This window comes from Lagopus leucura, unplaced genomic scaffold (assembly GCF_019238085.1).
Source record: "Lagopus leucura isolate 7727_CA_CO unplaced genomic scaffold, USGS_WTPT01 Super-Scaffold_702, whole genome shotgun sequence".
NCBI lineage: Eukaryota > Metazoa > Chordata > Aves > Galliformes > Phasianidae > Lagopus > Lagopus leucura.
In genome coordinates, this window is record NW_024962254.1 from 12594673 (window position 1) to 12616601 (window position 21929).

Below are 21929 nucleotides of genomic sequence, written 5' to 3' on the forward strand. Positions count from 1 at the left end.
AAGGAAGGAAGGAAGGAAGGAAGGAAGGAAGGAAGGAAGGAAGGAAGGAAGGAAGGAAGGAAGGAAGGAAGGAAGGAAGGAAGGAAGGAAGGAACAGGAGGAAGGGGAGGAAGGGGAGGAAGGGGAGGAAGGGAAAAAGAAAAGATGGCACAATTGCCCTTCATAATATATTTAAGTACTAACTCCTCTTTTCTGTGCAATTTTCTGTATATCCTTTGGACAATTACACCTCTGAGCACAACATTATTGATATAAACACAAACAGTTATTCCTAGCAGGGTGCCTACAAATTTTATCTGCATTCTCTCGCAGAATGTATTTTACAGGCCTTTCTCATATTTCCTGATAGTTGTCTCAGAATCAGAATAACCTTTTTAATCTTAAAAATGATTTAACAATAGACACTTGCTGAAAGAGGACTTGTTCATTTAAACTACTATGGAGATGAAAGTGAATATTAACTTTTTCAGACAGAGATAAAACCTTTAAGAAGTATCTTTCAAGTAATTACAACCTTTTTGCTTGCATAAAATACATTCTTTAGCTAAGCCACTAAGGTTTTTTCACTATTTCATTCAGTGATACACAAAGCAAGACGCCATCGTAAATAGGATATTGAATGCAAGTAGAACTGCTATCCCCCAGAATATTTTTCAATAAACAGATGTTTTGATGTTTACTTTATTAAATTAAAGAAAAATCTCTTCATTGTGGCTGTCATGAACATTCCTGGGTCACAACATGCTCCAGAGCAACTCCAGCCCAGGCAAGCTTGGCCCCAGGGCAGACATCTCCATGGATAAAGATGCAATTAGACAACCAAAATCTGATGTGGTTAAGGAATTACATGGAGTTTTATAGCTGCAATTTGGTCTGCTGGAGACTCTTGAGCATCTCCAGTAAAGGAGTTGGGTGTGGAGTATTCTCTCTTCCTTGCTTCTTCCAGAGAAAATGCCCTCCAGTGTTACTCATGGCCTACTGCCCTTTCTGGAATAATGTCTCAACCCTCAGGCTGAGAAGGCTGGACATCATATATTAAGCAGACTGGAAAAAACAAATCTGCATTGTATCTCTTGAGGAAAATAAGACAGCTGAGGTAATTCAGAGCATTTAAGATGTTCTATTATGAAACAGAATCTCAACAGTCTCATTGAAAAGAGCAATGGGATCAGAGGCCAAAGAATACAGAAAATATTATTGGGCAGTATTTTTTTAGTTTTTTCACAGCATTTTTTCAGCAATAAGCCTAAGGATAGCAGTTTATAAGAAAACTCAAGATAAATTTAACAGTCTAAAATGCCAATCATGTGCTCTTGATCTTATAAAGTATTATATATCTGTTCAGTACGACTGGATGCTCAGTTCTCATTGCTCTCCTGTACAAGGAGAGCTCTCCACTTCTTCAAATTTCTATTGCCAGTTTACAAATGCTCTGCAGCTTTTTTAGGGTATTCTTTTATAAAATGCTTAACCACTGAAGAGTGCAGTTAAAGTTTCCCACTCTGATGAATATTGTTTGTACCACACTGCACAGAGGGAGGGAGCGTATTGCTACCAGTTCTTTGCTGGGTAACAATTATGCAGGTACCAAATGATGTCTTTTTTTTTCTCTGCTCACAGAGATGCTCTAATCTGAAATAATTAAGCAGTGTCAATTTTTGTTAGATGTTTTCCACTCTTTTGGAACCTTTTTTTTTTTTTTTTTCATTTTGGCGAGTCCAGGGCAGAAAAACTCCCTCATTTTCATTAAGACTTGGGATGTCACTGGAGTGCACTTTACTGTGAACAAACACCTGTTCAGGGGAAAGAAATACCCAGCTCTAAAATGAACAAAATTCTTAAGGCTGTTTGCTTTCAGAATGGTCAGTGCAAGTGCCATTGGATAATGAAATGTCACAGGCACTTAACTTTTATGGAGCAGTTTTTGACTGGTCACTGTGTTCATTTTCACACTAATACCAAGGTCAGTTAAAACTAACCAAAGTCCAGATCAACATATGTTTAATAGCAGAAACTTGCCAGGATTGTATTACAATTTTCTGTCCTGGCTTGTTTTCAGACAAACCATTCACAGGTTTTAATGTCTGTATTCTTTTACCTGTTATCTTTGTCATTATATCTTGCCTATTTCTGTGTTTCCCACTAAATGTCAATTCCTACAGCTGAAATTTAATTTGAATTGTTAAATATATTCATTCTGCCAGAGCTTTGAACATGAGTTTATGATTACTTCTTGGAATGTAGCTTGCCTCAGCGGGATGTAATAAATTAGTCTAATCATATAGTGAGTAGTTACTTCATCCTGTGTTTGTTCCTGCTAGGAGCTGAAATTGTCTCTGTAATTGTATGCAAATCCCTTCCTCAGAATAATCAAAGAAAACCTATGTGAAGCTGCCCAACCTCCACAAGAGAAGTGTAAAAGTAACCTAACTTTTAATTCTACTTAAATGAAAAGTTATGCTTTCATATGTAAGTTAATAAAATAGGGGAAGTTAGGAGGCATGTGTGTGGCAGGTATAGCTCTCTCCTTCCATTAGCCGTACTTATTTCCATCATAAAAGTACCACAGTATGCAGTCTAATAAGGTGCCTGAGAATAAAATGTATCTTTCAGAAAGTCACTCAGGCATCAAAGAGCAGAGAATCTGAAGCAACTGTGGTTAAAAATCTTTTTCACTGTTAATAGTTTGCATTTTATTCTCAATAGCAAATATCTTATGTGCATATCCAACTAGTTACATGAAGCTTAGTCTGAGTAAACTGCCTCCATACTCAATAGAGAGAAAAGGAAAATTTCTTTTGTGTGGTAGATGTTAAGATGTTTTGTTAATTGCCTTCAGAAGAGGCCTGTTTTCCCCCTATTGCTGGCTGAAGGAAGCCAGAGTAACTGGCATAGACTTAGCAATGTAACAGTTAAGTGGGAGAAATCTTCCTCTAAGTCTTGTACTGCAAGTCATGTTTTATATATTGGCCTCAAATCATTCTGATTTGCTTCTCTGAACTCTGTCAAATATTTTACCATTATTTTTTATAATGTGGACTAAAAAAGAGGTTTAGTCATGTAGCAGTAAAGCAATGTTCAGAGTGAAAATCACACCATTCTTTGCTTCCTCTTCCCCATGTCTCTCTCAAGTATCTCGATGTTACGTTAGCTATCTTACATCATCAAAGGAACTGCTCAGGTCTGCATATCTATGACTGTAAAGCCAGAATTGCAAAGACATTCAATTCATTCCTCTGGACACACTCCAAGAGCTGCATGTCTTTCCTTGTGCTGGGGGCCCCAGACCTGGACACAGTACTGCAGATGGGGCCTCACAACAGCTGAGAAGAGGTGGACAATCACCTCTCTCTCCCTGCTGGCCTCCTCTTTTTAATGCAGCCCAGGATATAGTTGGCCTTCCAGGCTGCAAACGCACTGTGCTGCCTCATGTTCAGCTTCTCATTTACCAGGACCCCCACATTCTTCTCCACAGGGCTTCTCTCAAGGTTTTACCCATTCTATATAAATACCTGGGATTGCCCCAGCCCATGTACAGAACCTTGCACTTAACATTGTTGAACCTCATTAGGTTCATATGGGCCCACTTTTCCAGCCTGTCCAGGTCCCCCTGGATGGCTTCCCTTCCACCCACTGTATCGACTGCACCGCTCAGCTTGGTGTCATCCACAAACTTGCTGAGGGTGCACTCCATGCCATCATCTATGTCACTGATTAAAATGTCGAAGAGCACCAGTCCCTAGACCAACCCTGAAGGACACCACTTGTGACCAGCCTCCACCCTGACACAGAACCATTAATCACAACCCTTTGGCTGCATCCAGACAGCCAATTCCTCATCCATCGAACAGTCCATCCTTCAAATCCACACCTCTCCAATTTAGAGAGAAGGATGTGGTGAGGGACCATGTCAAAGGCCTTGCAGAAATCCAGGTAGATGACATCCACTGCCTTTTTCCCATCCACTGAAGCTGCCACTCCATCATAGAAGGCCACCAGATTGGTCAGGCACAATCTGCCCTTGGTGAAGACATGCTGGCTGTCTCAAATCTCTTTATCTTGCATGTGCCTTAACATAGCTTCTACGAGGAAATAGAATAAAAATTGCCTCTCTCTTAAAATGAATACTTCTTAGTGTGAGTGCTTATTGTTTCAGTCTGAGACTTACATTTTTCTCATTATTCTGTAATGAGATAAATTCTGATTTAGCATTCAAAGTTCTAAGTAAGAATTTGCTAAAATTTAAGAAATTTTCTTCATTACTACTTGTAAACGTTGGAGGAGCTTAACACTTCTTTTTTGATTCGGTTGTAACTGAGCCCTTTGGCATAGCTCAGGGAAAGAAAATATAAAATGCTAATAATATACATAATAGTGCTTAGCATATATTTGCAACTATGCTCACATGTATTCATCTCTTTGTATGTAGTCATTAAAAATGTTACTAGTCTTGGTGTTACAGTTTTACTTTGAAGTCACATAGTGATGTGGGAATGGTAATGACATTTGAGAGCTGGGAGAGCACAAGGGCAGCTGTCAGACTGCCTTCCAAACCAAGATTTCTCTGCAGTTCCTCTCAACTTTTCCATCATCTTTATCGCATGGCATTTTGATGAAAAACCTTCACAGTGTATTTCACACAGAGGTGGAAGTCTGAAATGCAAAGAAGGGGAACATTTTGCTACAGAGTGGGTACTGCACAAATGGGACTTGACACTGCCTGAACCTTTGATCATGAATTTCCATGGCCAGGCCACCTCCCATTTACTTGCTGAAAGCATGTAATCTACATGCTGTTGTTTCTCTTAAGACTTGTTTGGAAAAAAGGTTGTGTCTGAAACATACTAACACCATTTCTTATATCCATCTCAGGAAAAGAAAATTATTACACACTTCAACTAATGTTATACGTGCACAGCTCTCCGCAGCATTGAGGAAGAGAATGACAGAAAGTCTGACCACAGACAACTGATAGAGCTTGTTTTGGAGGTGTCTTACAACACTGAGAAGTTATTCCAGGTCATAGATATCAGTGAGTCAAGATGCATAAACTCAGTTCATAAGGATAATTTCCTTTGTCATCATATATTCTGAAATCTGTGAAGCAGACAACAGTAGAGACAATGGCTAAATGTGATCCATTGTTTCCACGGTTTCATTTCAGATCCATCTGCAATAAAATTATCCTGATCACTGACAGTAATGGTGACATAGTTCATAACCTACATCATACCATAACGTATGTATGTAACATAACATATGTAATATAACATATATAATTAAAACTATGTAGAGTTTGGAAGACTAAATGAACACTGACATGGATTTATTGGGGGCAAGTCATGCTGGATCAAGCAAATTTCATTCGTATACAAACTAGCAAATTTTATATACTTTGAAAAAAATAGATGTCTCATTCTAGTAGGAATTTTTGAATAGTTTAAATGATTTTTTTCTAAATGAGGTAAGGAAATTTTGTCTCAATTGAATTTCTAGAATACGACAAAACAATCATCATGCTTGGACTCAGAAAAATGTAGATGAGGTTCACTGTCAAATAAGGGAGTATCAGGTAGTGACCTATTCTGGCATCCGTTTTTCAGAGTGTCTTTGTTAATGGTTTAGATGAAAAAAATATGGAAAACATTTGACTTTTAGATGATTAAAAAAATGAAGGGACTGTGTCTGCTTAGGAATGTGTGTTTAAAATATATAGCATTTTCAGCACTGCACTTCAAGAAAGATGTGGATCAATTGCAGCCCATCCTGAGGAAAGGAAAGAAAATAGCCAGAATCTAGACTAAAACATGTTCCACAAGAAAAGCCTGAAAATCATGTTTCATCCAGAGAAGAGAAGGCAGAAAAGAAATGAAACAGCAATCTTCAGTTATGTGAAGGATTGCTTTAAAGAAGACAGGAATAAACCATTCTCTACATCTACTAGGGTAGGACAGAAATGAGTGGCTTTAAATTGTGCCAGGGGAGATTTAAGTTTGACTTCAGGAAACATCTCCTAGTGATAAGGATAATTAAGCAATGAATATATTACCTAGGAAGCTACAGCTCCTCTTTAGAGGTTTTTAAGGACAAACAAAGATACCTGTCTAGACTGATTTAAATATAATTCATCTGCCTTTGGGGATGGAGGGATAGAGAGGAATAGATGGGATTGTTTCTTGAGCTCCTTGTCTTAATTCCCAATCTTTTTGTCAATTCAGTGAATTAGACCTAAGAAGGACTCAGAACTCACTTCTAGTTGTAGCTTTTACTCTGGCATCTGACTTAATCAGTTTGTATGTTTTTTGTGTTGAATGATCTGGCTGTAGCTTAAATGTGGAGAAGGTCAGGCATGTGAATGAGTAATCATGTGTCAAAGGTTGTATGTCTAAGCTTATAAATATCAGTTCAGGAAGCTGCATACTGGCCAAAAATATAAAATAAAAAATAAAACAAGATCATGTGTTAATAAGAAGATATCAACTGTAATGAGGAAAAACTAAAATACAAATGAATGTGGATGTTTGTAATTACTGGAGGAACACATCCAATACAATCATGCATCATTTGTACTATGTATTATTTGTATGGGTTTCATCACTGTAGTGTCAGGATTAATCTTGCCAGGGTTAGGCTGTATAAATGGCAGGTATTTTCACTAAGCTTCCTGTCCAGATTCCTTTTCTGTAGGACAGAAAAGCACCTCTGAAATAAACATCTAAGACAAAAAAAAAAAAAAAAAAAAAAAAAAAAAAAACACCTTTTTTATGGGAGATCCATCTCTGTTGTGGAAGCCTGAATGATTAACTTAGACACCTTCTTTTATAGACAGCTAGCTTTAAGTAACAGGAATCCAACCCTGATAGTCATCTATATTGGCTTATCCATGGCAAATGATTTGATCATTTATTCTCCACTTCTGCTGTTTGTTGGATTTACAACAAATGCATTTCTTTCACTGATCCTCGTATGAAGTCACTTTCATAAAATACCTCCAACGTCTCAGCCTCTGTAGCTGAGGGATCATAGATAGTTTTTGGAACAACTGGATTTTTGTTCCTGCTGGAAAGTTACGTGGACTAGAAAAAAAATGTATTTGGATTTCAGCAATGTGCAGTATATAATGTCTGTTTTGAAAAAGACAAAAAAAGTCTGTGTTATGCAGAGCTGTCTTCTCCTCCTTGGGCCATAACAGAAATACATTGCATGTGTTGTTCCTAAATTCATTAACCTGCTAACTTGTGTCAGTCACTACTGTCAGAAAAGAAAAGAACAGTAATAATATATAAACAGTGCACACTGTGCATCATAGAAAATTAATACTAAGTTATTTTCTGTCCCATAATCCCCTACCGTGATTTATTACTGAGGTGCTGTTCTTCAGAGCAAGTGGCCACTTTGCTGGCTGACTCTTGGCAAACCCATCAGCAACAACTGGATCCACTTAGAGGGACAGCAGAAAAGATTTCCCAGAATTAACAGGTTTCTGGAAGATGAAAGTTATTAGAATTCTAATTATAACTCTGTAATTGATCACTGAAATATTGCTGGTGAAAGCAAACAAGCAAAAAGGTAAAAGAAATGGAGAGAAAGAAAAGGAAACAAGCCAACCATGTGCCTTCAGACAGGAAAAAAAATCAAGAAATGTTTCTCTGATCATTTTATTCTGAACACACTGAGATTTAGGTATCAGATTTTCCTTTTCATTTAAATGGAAATAAATAAAATTAAGGCACTGACTACTGAAATGAAATTGAATGGGGGCAAGCCTAGCTGGAGCAGAAGAAGATAAATAAAAACACTGAAGGACTACTGAACTTCTATAATTGAAAAAGATGACTCGTGATTTCAGCTACTTGGAGGGAAGGGGCAGGAAGAGTAAAGACAGGGCAGTGCAGTACTGGCAAGGAGAAAGCCTGGACTCCCGAATTCAGGCACTTACAATGTGCTTTGCACACTTTGTTCTCCAGCAGGTGTCTGTGATTGTCTCTGAAGAATTACTAATCTCTCTTTAAACAGACATAAGGCCAGGTGCACACCTGGCATTGCTTCTCTATGATTGATGCATTTTGCAGTGGAAAAATGCAATGGGGAATGAGGGAAGTAGGGTTAAAAACATACGAGGTACTTAGCTCAGTATTACAGAATCACACAATCACAGAATCACCCGGGTTGGAAGGGACCTCAAGGATCATGTAGTTCCAACCCCCCTGCCTGGCAGGGCCACCAAACATACACATTCAGATCAGGTTGCCCAGGACCCCGTCCAACCTGGCCTTAAACACGTCCAAGGACGGGGCATCCACAACCTCCCTGGGCAGCCCGTTCCAGGGCCTAACCACTCTCCTAGTAAAGAACTTCCCCCTAACATCCAACCTAAATCTTCCCTCCTTCAACTTGGATCCATTTCCCCTAGTCCTGCTATTGTCAGCCCTTTTGAAGAGTTTACTCCCCTCCTGGGTGTAGGTTCCCTTCAGGTATTGATAGGCTGCAATGAGGTCACCCCGCAGCCTTCTCTTCTCCAGGCTGAACAAGCCCAACTCCCTCAGCCTGTCCTCATAGGGGAGGTGCTCCAGCCCCCTGATCATCTTAGTCGCCCTCCTCTGGACCCTTTCCAAAATCTCAGTGTCTTTCTTGTACTGAGGGCTCCACACCTGGACACAGTACTCCAGATGGGGCCTCACAAGAGCTGAGTAGAGAGGGACAATCACCTCCCTGAATTGTTCCTAGTATTGTTCTAGTAAGTAAATTTTTGGAGATAAATGTTGTCTAGTCTGATTTTACAGGAAAAGAGAGAAACAACTCTTTGTGTTTCTTTTTGTTTTTCAACCGGACAGTTGTCAAGTATCTATTTGGAAAACAGTAGTAGTGTGTTAGATTATCACAGCTCCACTTCACCATAAAACAGAAGTAAATAGGCTGAGAGAGCTGTGGCTGTTCAACCTGGAGAAGAGAAGGCTCATGGGAGACCTGAGAGCAGCCTTTCAGTATCTAAAGGGGAGCTGTAAGAAAGAAGGGGACAGACTCTTTAGATATTCTGTTGTGACAGGAAAAGGGAAATGGCTTCAAACTTCCAAGATGGGAGATTTAGATTAAACATAAGGAAGACTTTTTTACAGTAAAGGGTGCTGAAGCACTGGCACAGGCTGCCCAGAGAGGATGCCTCATCCCTGGAGACACTCAAGGTCAGGCTGGTCAGGGCTCTGAGCAACCTGATTGAGCTGCTGATATCCCTGTTCACTGCAGACTTTTCCTGTCTCAGGTTTGATTCCAGGGTAGTGAAGTGGAGCTGCTATTGCTGAACATTGAGCAGTTGTCAATAGAGTCTGCATTTGAGCAGTGACCCACAAAAGCAGTTGGCAGACTTCTCCTTGCAGGTCATTAGAGGAAAATTCCATAGGATCACAGTCCTGTAAAAAAAAAAAGAAGATATTCTTGCATATACAATCTTTGCATTTAAGAAAGACTTCAACAGTGTTTCCAAGCAATTTCAGTGATACTTTTTTTTGTTCAGATTTCCTAATTTAAATAATCAAACTGCTGGAAGGGCAGGTATTCTGTTGATAAAGACCCCCAGTCTTCAACCAGTTATGTCTGGATCAAGTAATTTGCATTTTTTCCTAATGATTTAACTGGATTTAAAGGTTGAATTGGTGAGGAAAGGTTATTATATATGTATCTAACAACTTCCGTTTCTTTTGTTTCTTGGTGTGGACCTAAGCATTTTGTAAAATAATGGTTTAAATAAAAAAACATTGACTGTGTTGCTCAGATGACAGGAGTTAGCTTCTTTTTTAGTTTGCTTTTGTGAAGGCAGTAATATTCCACAATACATGGAATGAAATTTACACAAATCACTAAACATCCAGAAAATGAATCACTTATCTGTCTATGACATAACTGAGGATAAACAGCAGATAACCAGAAAACAAATACTTTTCGGAGCACAGCTGTACGATTCATGTCTGATGTCTTTGCTTGGGCAAACTCATCTCTGAAGTCTAAGAATTTTGTCTAAGCAGAAGCACTGCACTTAGTTTCTGTATTGATAGTATTATTGTGGGGTAGTTTCAGTTTTTTTGCTGTATAAGATATTTACAACATCACATAAAACTTTTTTTTTTCCTCTTGGCCGTTGCCAATTATTTTAACAAATAGCGATTTTCCTCTGCATATGTAATTTTGATGCCATCTGACCTATCTGACCCATTGCCTTTATTCATTCTGCACAAACTCCATCCTTGTCAGGCTGTTTTATTAAAATTTCTTCTTGTGCACTGAATATATAACTGTGCTAAGAATTACCTGCACTGGAATCCCTCACATCTTGTGGAGATGTGTGCTATATCCAGTTAGTCAGATGACCTGTTTTATGCTCTACATGAAAGATATACTAACGTGAAAACCCATGTCTGAGTGCCAGCTACTGATGAGAAGCTGTAGAAGCCCAAAATGCCTAAATGGAGGCAGTTACTAATGAAAGATGGCAAGTCAAACCTTGATCCAAGGTAGAAGAAAAGCTTTTCTTTGTGTTTGCCTGATATTTGTCATGCTTTACGCTGGGATAAACTCCCAGTTTGATCAAAACACATCTCAGTAAAGTTGTCAAAATGAATTAAGGGGGGAATGAGGGGATGTCAATTGCTCTTTCAAACACCATTCATTCTGAATCAAAGAAAATGTTAATTTGTGTCAGGAAGCTGAATTACGTAAATGTTGACTGTCTTTGTAGCAAAGACCAAGTCAAAGCTACAGTGTAAATGAAGCAGGAACCCCTATAACACTGGAGTAGTCTTAATGTACATCTATATATGGAAATGAATAGGAAATGAAGCAAGAAATACAATGTTTGGGAAAGAATCACATCATGATTTGCAGAGATAATTACAGACAAAAAGGAGATTGAATATAGCAACAGGAAAAGCAGAATAATTATGTAGCAATTAACAGGAAAACTGCATGGTTCTTCGAAAAAAATAGCAGTCATCAGGTTAAAAATATATGCTGAGTACAGAAATGCTTTATCAGTCAATGCATGAAGTATTTGAATGCATTTCCTAAGGTAAAACATTTTTTTTGTAAATTGAATGTCTGATTTATAAGATAAAATAAATTACACAATTTGTGTTTTCATTATAGGCGTTTGCATTTTTATAGAATCATAGAATCATAGAATCATAGAATCACTAAGGTTGGAAAAGACCTAAAAGATCACCCAGTCCAACCGTTCACCTATTCCCAATAGCTCCTACTAAACCATGTCCCTCAACGCAACATCCAGTCTTTCCTTGAACACCCCCAGGGTCGGTGATTCCACCACCTCTCTGGGCAGTCCATTCCAGTGCCTGACCACCCTTTCTGAAAAGTAATACTTCCTCATGTCCAGCCTGAATCTCCTCTGCCGTAGCTTGAAACCATTCCCCCTGGTCCTATCACTAATGACACGAGAGAAGAGGCCGACCCCCAGCTCACTACAACCTCCCTTCAGGAAGTTATAGAGAGCAATAAGGTCTCCCCTGAGCCTCCTCTTCTCCAGGCTGAACATTCCCAGCTCCTTCAGCCTCTCCTCATATGGCCTGTGTTCCAGACCCCTCACCAGCTTTGTTGCCCTTCTTTGAACACGTTCCAGGGCCTCAATATCTTTCTTGCAGTGAGGGGCCCAAAACTGGACACAGTACTCCAGGTGCGGCCTCACGAGTGCTGAATATAGGGGAACAATCACCTCTCTGCTCCTGCTTGCAACGCTGTTTCTGATGCAAGCCAGGATGCCATTGGCCTTCTTGGCCACCTGGGCACACTGTCGGCTCATGTTCAGCCGAGCATCAATCAATACCCCCAGGTCCATTTCCTCTACGCAGTCCTCCAGCCACACCGCCCCAAGCCTGTAGCGTCGCCTGGGGTTGTTGTGGCCGAAGTGCAGGACCCGGCATTTGGCCTTGTTGAAACTCATCCCATTGGCTCCAGCCCAGCTCTCCAGCCTGTCCAGATCCCTCTGTAGGGCCTCGCTACCCCCAGGCAGATCCACACTTCCAGCCAATTTGGTGTCATCTGCGAATTTACTGAGGGTGCACTCGATGCCCTCATCCAGGTCATCAATAAAGATATTGAAGAGGACAGGCCCCAGCACCGACCCCTGCGGAACACCACTCACGACCGGTCGCCAGCTGGATTTAACTCCATTCACCACCACATTTATCTTAAATAACAAGAAGATACAGATTTTAAGTTAACACTTCGAGGACTGTAATTGCCATAGAAGCCAGTGAGAAAATAACTACTCCTAATTTGCAATAGAATTAGTATTATATGTCCTAAAATCTGCATATTCTGATTAAAAAAAAAAAATGAGCATCTGATTTTATTTTACTGGGTAGCAAGCCTGGTGTTTGGTAGTTTTGTTGGTCTACTTTATCAGTTAACAACTGCACACTCACAATACTCTTTCTGTAACTTACAAGGCCCATATTGCAATCTGTGGGATTCTCAGTCAATATCTTTCACGGGGAGCCTGCCATGCAGTGATGCCTCCAAGTGCATTGCAATAACAGCTGGGGATCCCTGTGCCTGTGCATGGGATCATCCTGTGAAAGAGAGAAGGAAGGCACCAAGTGTATCCATGTCATCGCATGAGAGTTTGAAGAGGTGAAATCTTTCGAAGATAGTGGGAAAAACCAGATAGCAATTAAAATTTTGTGTGTTTTGATTCTGGACAGAGGCATTTTCTTTGATTGTATCATTTCTATCAATGTGTTGTCAACAAACATTCCCGTCCTTGTTTTTCTTAAACATTAGTTCTGGATCTGAGATGTGAAACTTTCTTTGCTTTATACTAATTCCCCATTTAGATAAAAAATGGGATAGTACCTGCTTCCAACTTCAGGAAATGCTTGGGCAAGTCAGGGCAAGATGTGCAAGGTGTCCTGTGTAGGCTCAAGCTCTTCTCCTGCCTCTGTGCTGCATGTCTCTAGTGAGAAAAATTAGGATTGAGGGGAGTGGCAGGAGGTCATGGGCAGGGAGCCTGCCCTGTGGGCTCAGGCAGAGACCTGGGCGCAGGTGCTGCCTTCGTTGCCTGTGAATGGACTCACAGATGACAGTGGGGGCATCAAATAGTAATGACAAATAGCAGTAGTAACAATTAATGCCTCCGTGGTGCCCTTCATTTGTTGACCTCTAGTCACTTTGCGTGCATCGATTAAAGCTATATAGGATCACTGAAATAGATCAGTGTGATTTTTATTCACACATATCTTTACTGGCATAAATACGGAAGTTACTCTGAAATAAATGCCTTCTTATTATTTTTCCATGAACACCACAGCAGATACAAAGAGTACAGTAACACTGTTTGATAGAGCAAATTGTCAGCTGCAAAGCACTACTTCTTAACGCAGTCACTGCCGTTAGCTGTGCATTTTCACCAGCAATGAACAAGAGCCTGCATGCTGCACTCATAACAATCTGCATCAGTGCAGGTGTCCTTATGACCACTGCTGAAACTCACCGTTCCTGCCTCATTGTGCTCACAGCCACTGTTTGCTCTCCAGAAACATTCAGCAAGAGCTGATGAATGCCAATGGGTGCTGGTTTTTTTTCTGCATGAAAGAATTCAGTTACACACCTTTCTGCTCCTATGTATAAAAGCAAGAGACAGTAAATTCTTATTGAGAAGCATCAAAAGTCTCTTGGCTTAAATGTTTTCAAAAAACAAAAAGTCCACTGACAACAAACAACAAAGCATCTCAGAGTCTAATACTCTGCTTTTTTAGTATACAGATCTTTCTGGTGAATGAGTGGACTCTGGTATTTTCTTTGTGGTATCATGAGAAAGGTGTGGATATATAAGTTTGTATGAAACCAGTCTGGGAAATTGAATGGTCGACAGGATGAATTTATATGTATAAATCAAATGTGGCTTATCCAAAATACTGAGCATCATTCCAAGTGTTCTGATTATAGCAATTGTAATTGTCATTAATTACATAATGTGCTCTGATCATGGCTAATAACATAGGTAGGGATACAGACTTCATCTTATTCCTCTCCCTGCAGGAGCCAATATTAACAGACATCATATTGTTTAAGAACAATTCCTATTTAATAATAATAAAAAACAACTGTTGTGTTACTAGTATATTGTATCCTTTTCTTTTAGGTTATTCAATACTTCAAGCTATTATGGAAAAAGCAGGACAAAATAGCTGGCAAGTCAGTGCCATCTGCGTGGAGAATTTCAATGATGCCAGCTACAGGCGGCTTTTAGAAGACCTGGACCGAAGACAAGAAAAGAAATTCGTAATAGACTGTGAAATAGAGAGGCTGCAGAATCTCTTAGAACAGGTAACACTCCTTTTAATGTCTCTGTAAGCACATTACTGAAATTCCAAATGAGATAACACTGTGCATTGCTTTTTGTTTATTTTCTCAGTGGAAATGAGATTGCCTACTCTTCCCTTTGGTTTATCTTCATGGGCTGACATCTGTAGGTTCACATGCACACTCTGTTTGCCTTCCTGTAAGATTCTTATCACAGCAGCCAGTGTCTGAGCTCTGAGCCCCTTTCCCTGCACAGGGCTGTGGGCAGCACCTCCCTGCCTGATGTGTCCCACGCTGGGGCCTTTGGTCTGATAGAGCAGCACAGTGCTGTTGTATCATCATGGTGCCCTCCTTCTGCACCTTAAGGGGGAAAAACTGATCGTGTTTGAGAAAAAAAAAAAAAAAAAAAAACAAAGAAAAAAAGAAAAAGCTTATTTGAATCTTGTATTACTTGCAATTCACAAGACCATGTATTTCTAGCTATAAAACGCTTTCTACTGATTGTTGTTTATATTTAAGCTGATAGTTTTATTACCTTAGGAGGTTGTGTATGAACATGGAGAACAGCAGGATATAGGTGCTGTTGAACTGAGAAGGAAGGCCAGGATCTTCCATGAGTTATTCACAGAAAGCTGCTGTTATGTAAAGAAAGCACTGTTCCACACAGATAGCTTGCACTGAGCAGTATGTGCTCCAGCATATAGACCTGTCTTTACCCAGTGCTTGAATGAGGTCTTAAATACTGGAAAATAATAAAATAATTCCTTGAAAGGAGCATTTTGTAAAGCGATGGGAGAGTAATTTAGGGTCACCTATCCACTCCTCAGTGATCCCACGGCTGGGGGGCCAGGTTCGCTGCCCACTGGCAGTGCAGAACCTGCAAGACAGGATTGCCATCTGCTGGCAGCGGGGCCCGCACAGCGCTGCTCACACTGGATCCTGATGCATCTGCTGCTGAAATCACAGAATTAAAAAATGCCATTTGTGATACAAAAGCATGTAAAGTAATCCTCACAGACATATAAGCATCACATTTTCTTTTAAAGGCGAAAGATAGAGAAACTGAGAATTAATCGTATGGCTGATTTAGAAAGGACTTTTTCTGTCACTGTTGCCAGGAGAAAAATAGATGATGTTGTATTGCTATGATGTTCATTTGCCCATTTTTTGTGTCAGTGATGCCATTATATTTTAACACATGCTTTCTATAGTTATGATGAAAATCTCCCCAGGTTCAGCCTATGTTGCAGTAAAACAGAACACCCATTTGAGTGTCTTTCAAAGTATATTTAGAAAAATATTTATCCCCTCAGCTTTATTGTGTGTGGATTTATATGCATATAATTTCTTTCACACAGCATGCAAGTGTGAATTAGAAAAAATATGCTGTATTACCAGGAGTCCAGAATACATCCACCATCCTACATAGGTATATGCACTGAGCATGCACTCAGTTGCACAGGCAACAAAGTAATTTGACACACAGTCAGAACTCACTGATCTCAGACATGCATTTTATTTCCTTCCTGAAGCTACTCTTCTTTTTTTTTTTTCCTTTTTTTTTCTCGATTATCACCTGCATAGTCAATTCTTTTTGAGCGTAACCTTGTGCTCTTTGTTCAGATCATTCAGAACTGGACTGGATATTGATTTTAATGGAACTAGGTGTTGACCTCCTCTGGCTTCATAGAGGTCTGGATTTTACCTACCTAAAATAAGCACTTAGTGCATTATGACAAGCCATAAAAAAAGCAGTGCTTGTCCTCAACGGGGTGAGTCAGACACTGTGAATCTGGCTAATGCCTCTGCAGGGTAAGCCTGAAAGCTGACGGAGTCCTCTTTCCATTAACTGTTCTGAGATAGTCAAGGGTAGGAGTTATACCTAATTTACAATGTTCCTGTGTCTTAGCCAGTCATACAAACACATTTAGAAAGTCATTCATTTGACTACTGACTAATTTGGATAGGATTAATTTTACCTAAGAAATAAGCTATTCTGAATTTTCACCTCTCCACGTGCCTTGATTCATGGCAGAAGCTGTACCCACTCTGTATTTGAGGTCTGTCTTCATGGAACATTCCTTTCTGGATCACAACAATGTATCTGAAATCCAAACTCCAGAACTGTGCACAAGCCAGCATGTGCATTTTTTATTATATAGTTTTCCTTTCAGATTTTTATGTTTCTGTAGTGAGGCTGATTTTTTGATATTTTCTAGAAAGGGATGGTAGGATAAGTGTTAAATTCAGGAGATGCCTACCCTCAGGTACTTACATCTAATTTACTTGGATTGCCCACAACAAGTTTTGAGTTTTCCCTTCTGAGGCTTTCTCAATAATGCTATGTTTCTCTTCCTTAGCCATGCTCCCCCACACAGGACTACACATTATCTGGTTGATAGTAGAGATATTTGGTGTTGATAGAAACATTTCACTTGGTTTCTGTAGTAGTGCCAATTGGCATGGCTGAGTTTAAGCACTGGAAAAAGGCATCAATTTGAGCAAGGTCATAATTGCTTTGATTCATTCCTTTGATTCCTCAGTGAGACAAGCAGTATCTTCGGCCTGAGTCAGTACCCATCCACTTACTCTCAAAAATCTGCCGTAACTCAAGTGTACCAAGATAATTTTAGCTCTTTTTCGGATTTTGCTGTCAGGATAGTGAAAGAACACCCTAACTCCTTAATATCATATAACCACTATAGTGAGAAATGCTTTTGGTTATCTCTGAGTGAGATTCTTCCTCTATACACACCTTTAGCATACCTCATCTTCCTGAAATCCCAAGCTATGAAAGACCAAACACAAACATCAATACCTTTGCCCTAAGTTTTTCTTTGCTTACCCTTTTCCATTCTATTAACAGCAGTGGAAAAGACTACACAAATGGTAAGAAAAATCTCTAGCTTTTCAGTCATCTTATCCTTTCTGTAGTACAAGCCCAGACACAAGGCTTGATGCTGGTGCTGCTGTTCATCCCAAAATTGTGAGTCTTAGAGCCACACAGGAGCATGGAGAGCAATAACATGACAATCTGCTACATGTCAGATTTCTTCAGAACTTCAGAACGTGTGCTTCTATTTTGGAGAAAGCGCATCTACATTTTGCAGTTGCAGAGGACTTTTTATGCTTCTCAGATTATTTTCTGAAACCTTATAAATGATTTCTCTAAAGCTAATGAAGTGTTTCCCCAGTTCACTTACCTGGCCTTTTTTTTCATTTGTTCTGACACAGACAAAATAAAAATATTGAACATTTTTAATTAAAAAATTATGATAGTCTGTATTTCTATTGCATAAATGACTAGGAAGAGAGAAAAGGTCCCATTTCCCTACCTGCATGAAATTAGAGATAATTTCTTACCATTAGATTTCCAGTTTAGCAGGACGGCATAGAAAAAAAGGAACTAAACCAAAGATCTAGATAGATAAAATGACATATCCGTAGTTTTGTATAACAGATACAGCTTATATAGCTGAAGACAATTCTAGTGATTCGTATTTTTGTGTCAAGGACCGTGATGTCCTCAACAACTCTTTCTACAATGAGCCATAATACGTTCTGCAAGGGATCTTTAAAGAGCACAGCAAAATTCTTTTTGAATCAAAGAATGAAAATCACTAAGAGAGATGGAAAACTCTGCTTATGTGTCACTTCTTTCCAATTGTGTTTCTAAAGTGCTTCTCTGAAATTAGCACACAAAATTTTCTGTTTGAGTGCAGATCAAGTCCAGGAGGAAGAGGCAGGTCGTGAGGCTTCTCATGGCAGAAACCTCTTCTTCTTCATGAGGAATCTGTTGCCAGAAAACTTAAACATCATGATTGTAGCTCTTCTTTTTATCCTTCTTCTGCCATCGTGGCATTCCTAGGCACTTGTGTAAGAGTCACATTCAGCACTTCCGGAGATGGCCATCTTCTTCGAGATAAGTCCACACAGCAGACCGCTTCTGGCCATTAAGCTGCAGCTTATCTCTCCCTCGTTGCTCCTGGCCTTGTCCATTTGAGTCCCTCAGACAAAAAATTTCACAACCCTTGCCCAGGACTTGCTTGGACTTGTCCATCTGTGTCCCCAGCAAGCTTTGAGACAATGATTGTAAAAGAATAATCTCTTCTACATGTAATTGATATTTTAAAAACTTTGTAATGTTATTTCATAGAATCATAGAATGGTCTGGGTTGAAAAGGACTGCAATGATCATCCAGTTTCATCTCCCCTGCTATGTGCAGGGTTGCCAACCACCAGACCAGGCTGCCCAGAGCCACATCCAGCCTGGTCTTGAATGCCTCCAGGGATGGGGCATCCACAGCCTCCTTGGGCAACCTGTTCCAGTGTGTCACCACCCTCTGAGTGAAAAACTTCCTCCTAATATCTAACCTAAACCTCCCCTGTCTCAGTTTAAAACCATTTCCCCTTTGTCCTATCAATATGCACCCACATAAGCAGCCATTCCACCCTCCTGTTTATATGTTTCCTTCAAATATTGGAAGGCCACAGTGAGTTCTCCCCGGAGCCTTCTCTCCTCTAGACTAAAGAAGCCCAGTTCCCTCAACCTTTCCTCATAGTGGAGGTGCTCCAGCGCTCTGATCTTCTTAGTGGTCCTCCTCTGGACTCGTTCCAAGAACTCTGCCTCTTTCTTGTACTGGGGGCTCCAGGCCTGGATGCATTACTCCAGATGAGTCTCTATTTCATACAGTTAATGAGACTCCATTTCATACAACTAATCCACCAGTACTATAGGAAGCAGTACAATAGCTGAAAAGTCCAGGCTTAACTATGCATCAACTGCATTGTGAGAATCAGGCTTGTGTGTTTCTCTCACATTTCACTAAGAATTTTTCCTTCTTCTCTTAATTATGCCCATTCTTTTTTTTGTCCCACATTCTATGTTAGTGTATTTGCATTTCTGGCTTCTTCACTGAAAATCAGAAGTCAGGTCAGCTTTAGAATAAAAGGGGAATCTATTAAAAAAAAAATAGAAAATAATTACTTCTTTCCTATTATGTAGTTACTAAATTTCTGTTTGATATACATACAGAACTCACATTTCAAAATAAATATGCCTACAAAAGAAATCTGTTTTTATTTATTACTGAGAAAGACCAAATTAAGGCAATACTAAATAGCTATTCCATTTGAATTAAAAAAAAACCAAGTCATAGAATCATACAATTGTAAAATGTCCAGGGTTGGAAAGGACATCAAGCTCCACCCCCCACATCCCCATCCGCTGCAGGCAGGGCCACCAACCCCCCTTTTAATGCTAGACCAGGCTGCCCAGGGCCCCATCCAACCTGGCCTTGAACACCTGGACGGGCATCCACAGCCTCTCTGGGCAGCCTGTTCCAGCACCTCACCACTCTCATAGTAAAGAACTTCCCCCTGACATCCAACCTAAATCTTCCTTCCTTCAACTTAAAACCATTTCCCCTTGTTCTGCCATTACCTACCCTTTCAAAGAGTTGACTCCCCTCCTGTTTGTAGGCTCCCTTTATGTACTGTAAGGTTGCAGTGAGGTCACACTGCAGCTTTTTCTTCTCCAGGATGAGCAAGCCCAGCTTCAAGTCAGGCTTAGTTGTTTGTTTAACATTTATTGTTGTATTTTTTTAAATTCTGATTAGTATTTATTAATTGTTTGATTTGTATCTTTGCAATCCCAAAATAGGAAAATGAAGCTGTGGTTAGAGTTATTAGAACAGCAAGAAGTAAGGACTGACAAAGCCCCCCTTGGGGTTTTGTGGGTGCTGATTTCCTTTCAGTCTAGCACTGTCAACCAGTACCATAAAAATCTCCCTCCCACATATGTACCAAAGAAGCAAGAAATAGCATTTTCTATATAGCTAACCAGAAATGTTCACAAATTGACCAACCAGGCTGTGCCCATGTGCTGGGTGGCGAGCTGTCAGGCAGGAGGCTGAGTGCCTGGGTTTGTCTTATCCCTTTGGTTAAATCAGATGGATCTCTGTTAGTAATAGTGAGCACAATACAGACTAAGTGTCTTAGATGATGTCCTAGAGACATGATCTTCCTTTCAAGTATAGCCAACACTGTGCCCAGTGTGTTAAAAGATATTTTCCTGGAAAACCAATAGACAGACACACAGATCAGTAGTGAAAAAATAATATCTGGAAAAAGCATAACTATGGATACATAGTAAAATGCACACATTTAAGAAGATGTCCTGTCACTCTTTAAGATGTGCTTCTGTTTAGTTAGCAGGATTAATGTACCTTCAGCAGATATATGTCATAGATTTCTTTTGTTATTTCTTCATTTGCTAACTTTCAAGCTAGAATGAAATGCAATAAAATGATGAACTTGTGAACAGATTTGGAGAACAACAGAAAATCATTCTGAAGATTTCAGTGTAAATGTATCATCTGTTTAACCACGTATTTGTTCTTTTTACTTTTCCAGACACTAATAATATGTATCACTGGAGACACATACTGTCATTTGATCAGCCATAGCTGATGACACTGCTGTAACTTTCAGTTTGTATAGTGTTCAAAAATGTGCCTACATGTACAATGAGGTCAGTGCTCCAAATAGATTTTACAATTAAGTTGAAAATTGTAAGAATTATTTAGATGGCAGTGGATAATTTGTTAATTATAACTGTTTTGGCCCACTTCCATTGCTTTTTGTTGTTAATCAAATTAAAAAAAAAAAAAAAAAAATCAACAAAAAAACCCCCCACACATTCAAAATCATATAACAAAACTACCAGAAACATGAACACTGAAGTTGAAATTTAACTCTTATGGTCCCCTATTTATTTTTCTGGCAAACTTCTTGCTGGGAGCACATATGAAATACCACAGAGCAAATAAGTTACCAGGAAGAAGACTGGAGTTTTATTTTTAGGCAGATTTAGATCTGTTTGTGAAATTCAGGCTGTGAAATACTGATGCTAACAGACCTGTTACACAAACAATCATAGAACAGCAGAATGGATTGGAACAGACCTCTGAAGGTCATCTGGACCAAATCCTTCTCAATGGGGCAAGCTTAGATTAATTACTCAGCTCCCCTGTCAAATTTTGAACACTTCCAGGGTCCAGGGATGGAGATCTTGCAGCCTGTCTACGCTTGATTCCAGCATTTGACTACCTGCTCGTAAAAAATAAAATAATAAAAATCTAATATCTAGTTAAATTTCCCGTAGTGCTTCTTATTCTGTTGTTACGCACCTCCACGATGAGTTAGGTACCCTCTTCCCTATACCATTCCATCAGGTATTAATGCATGTCCCCTGAGACTTCTTATTCCAGGCTGAACAGTCCCAGCTCTCTTAGCCTCTCTTCTTCCATCAGGTTCTCCAAGACCTCAGACTCCTTCTTGGCCCTTTGGCAGACTCCTTCAGTGTGTCGATGTCTCTTGCACTGGGGAGCCCAGCAGTGCGCACAGCACTCCAAACATGTCTCACCGGGGCTGAGCAGAAGGGAAGGATCATCTCTCTCAACCTGCTGGCAATGCATTCCAAGGGGCTGATAGTTTGTTGTTGTTGTTGTTGTGATGATACATGACTGGCTCATAGAAACATATCACAGAGTTATAGAATGGCTTGGTTGGAAGGAACCTACAAACCCATCCAATTCTGCCCACTCTGCTGTGGTCAG

The 21929-nt window shown here is 39.8% G+C and overlaps 1 protein-coding gene across 3 annotated transcripts in view; it reads left to right on the forward strand.

The window, feature by feature from the left end:
* The window catches only part of GRIA4 (glutamate ionotropic receptor AMPA type subunit 4), a 226440-nt gene that overhangs the window by 123087 nt on the left and 81424 nt on the right, over window positions 1–21929 (forward strand). For all 3 annotated transcript variants that reach the window (XM_042862478.1, XM_042862477.1, XM_042862480.1), the window contains exon 4: window positions 14150–14334. In XM_042862478.1, the coding sequence (XP_042718412.1) occupies window positions 14150–14334 (185 nt within the window). The remainder of the gene's footprint in view (window positions 1–14149; window positions 14335–21929) is intronic.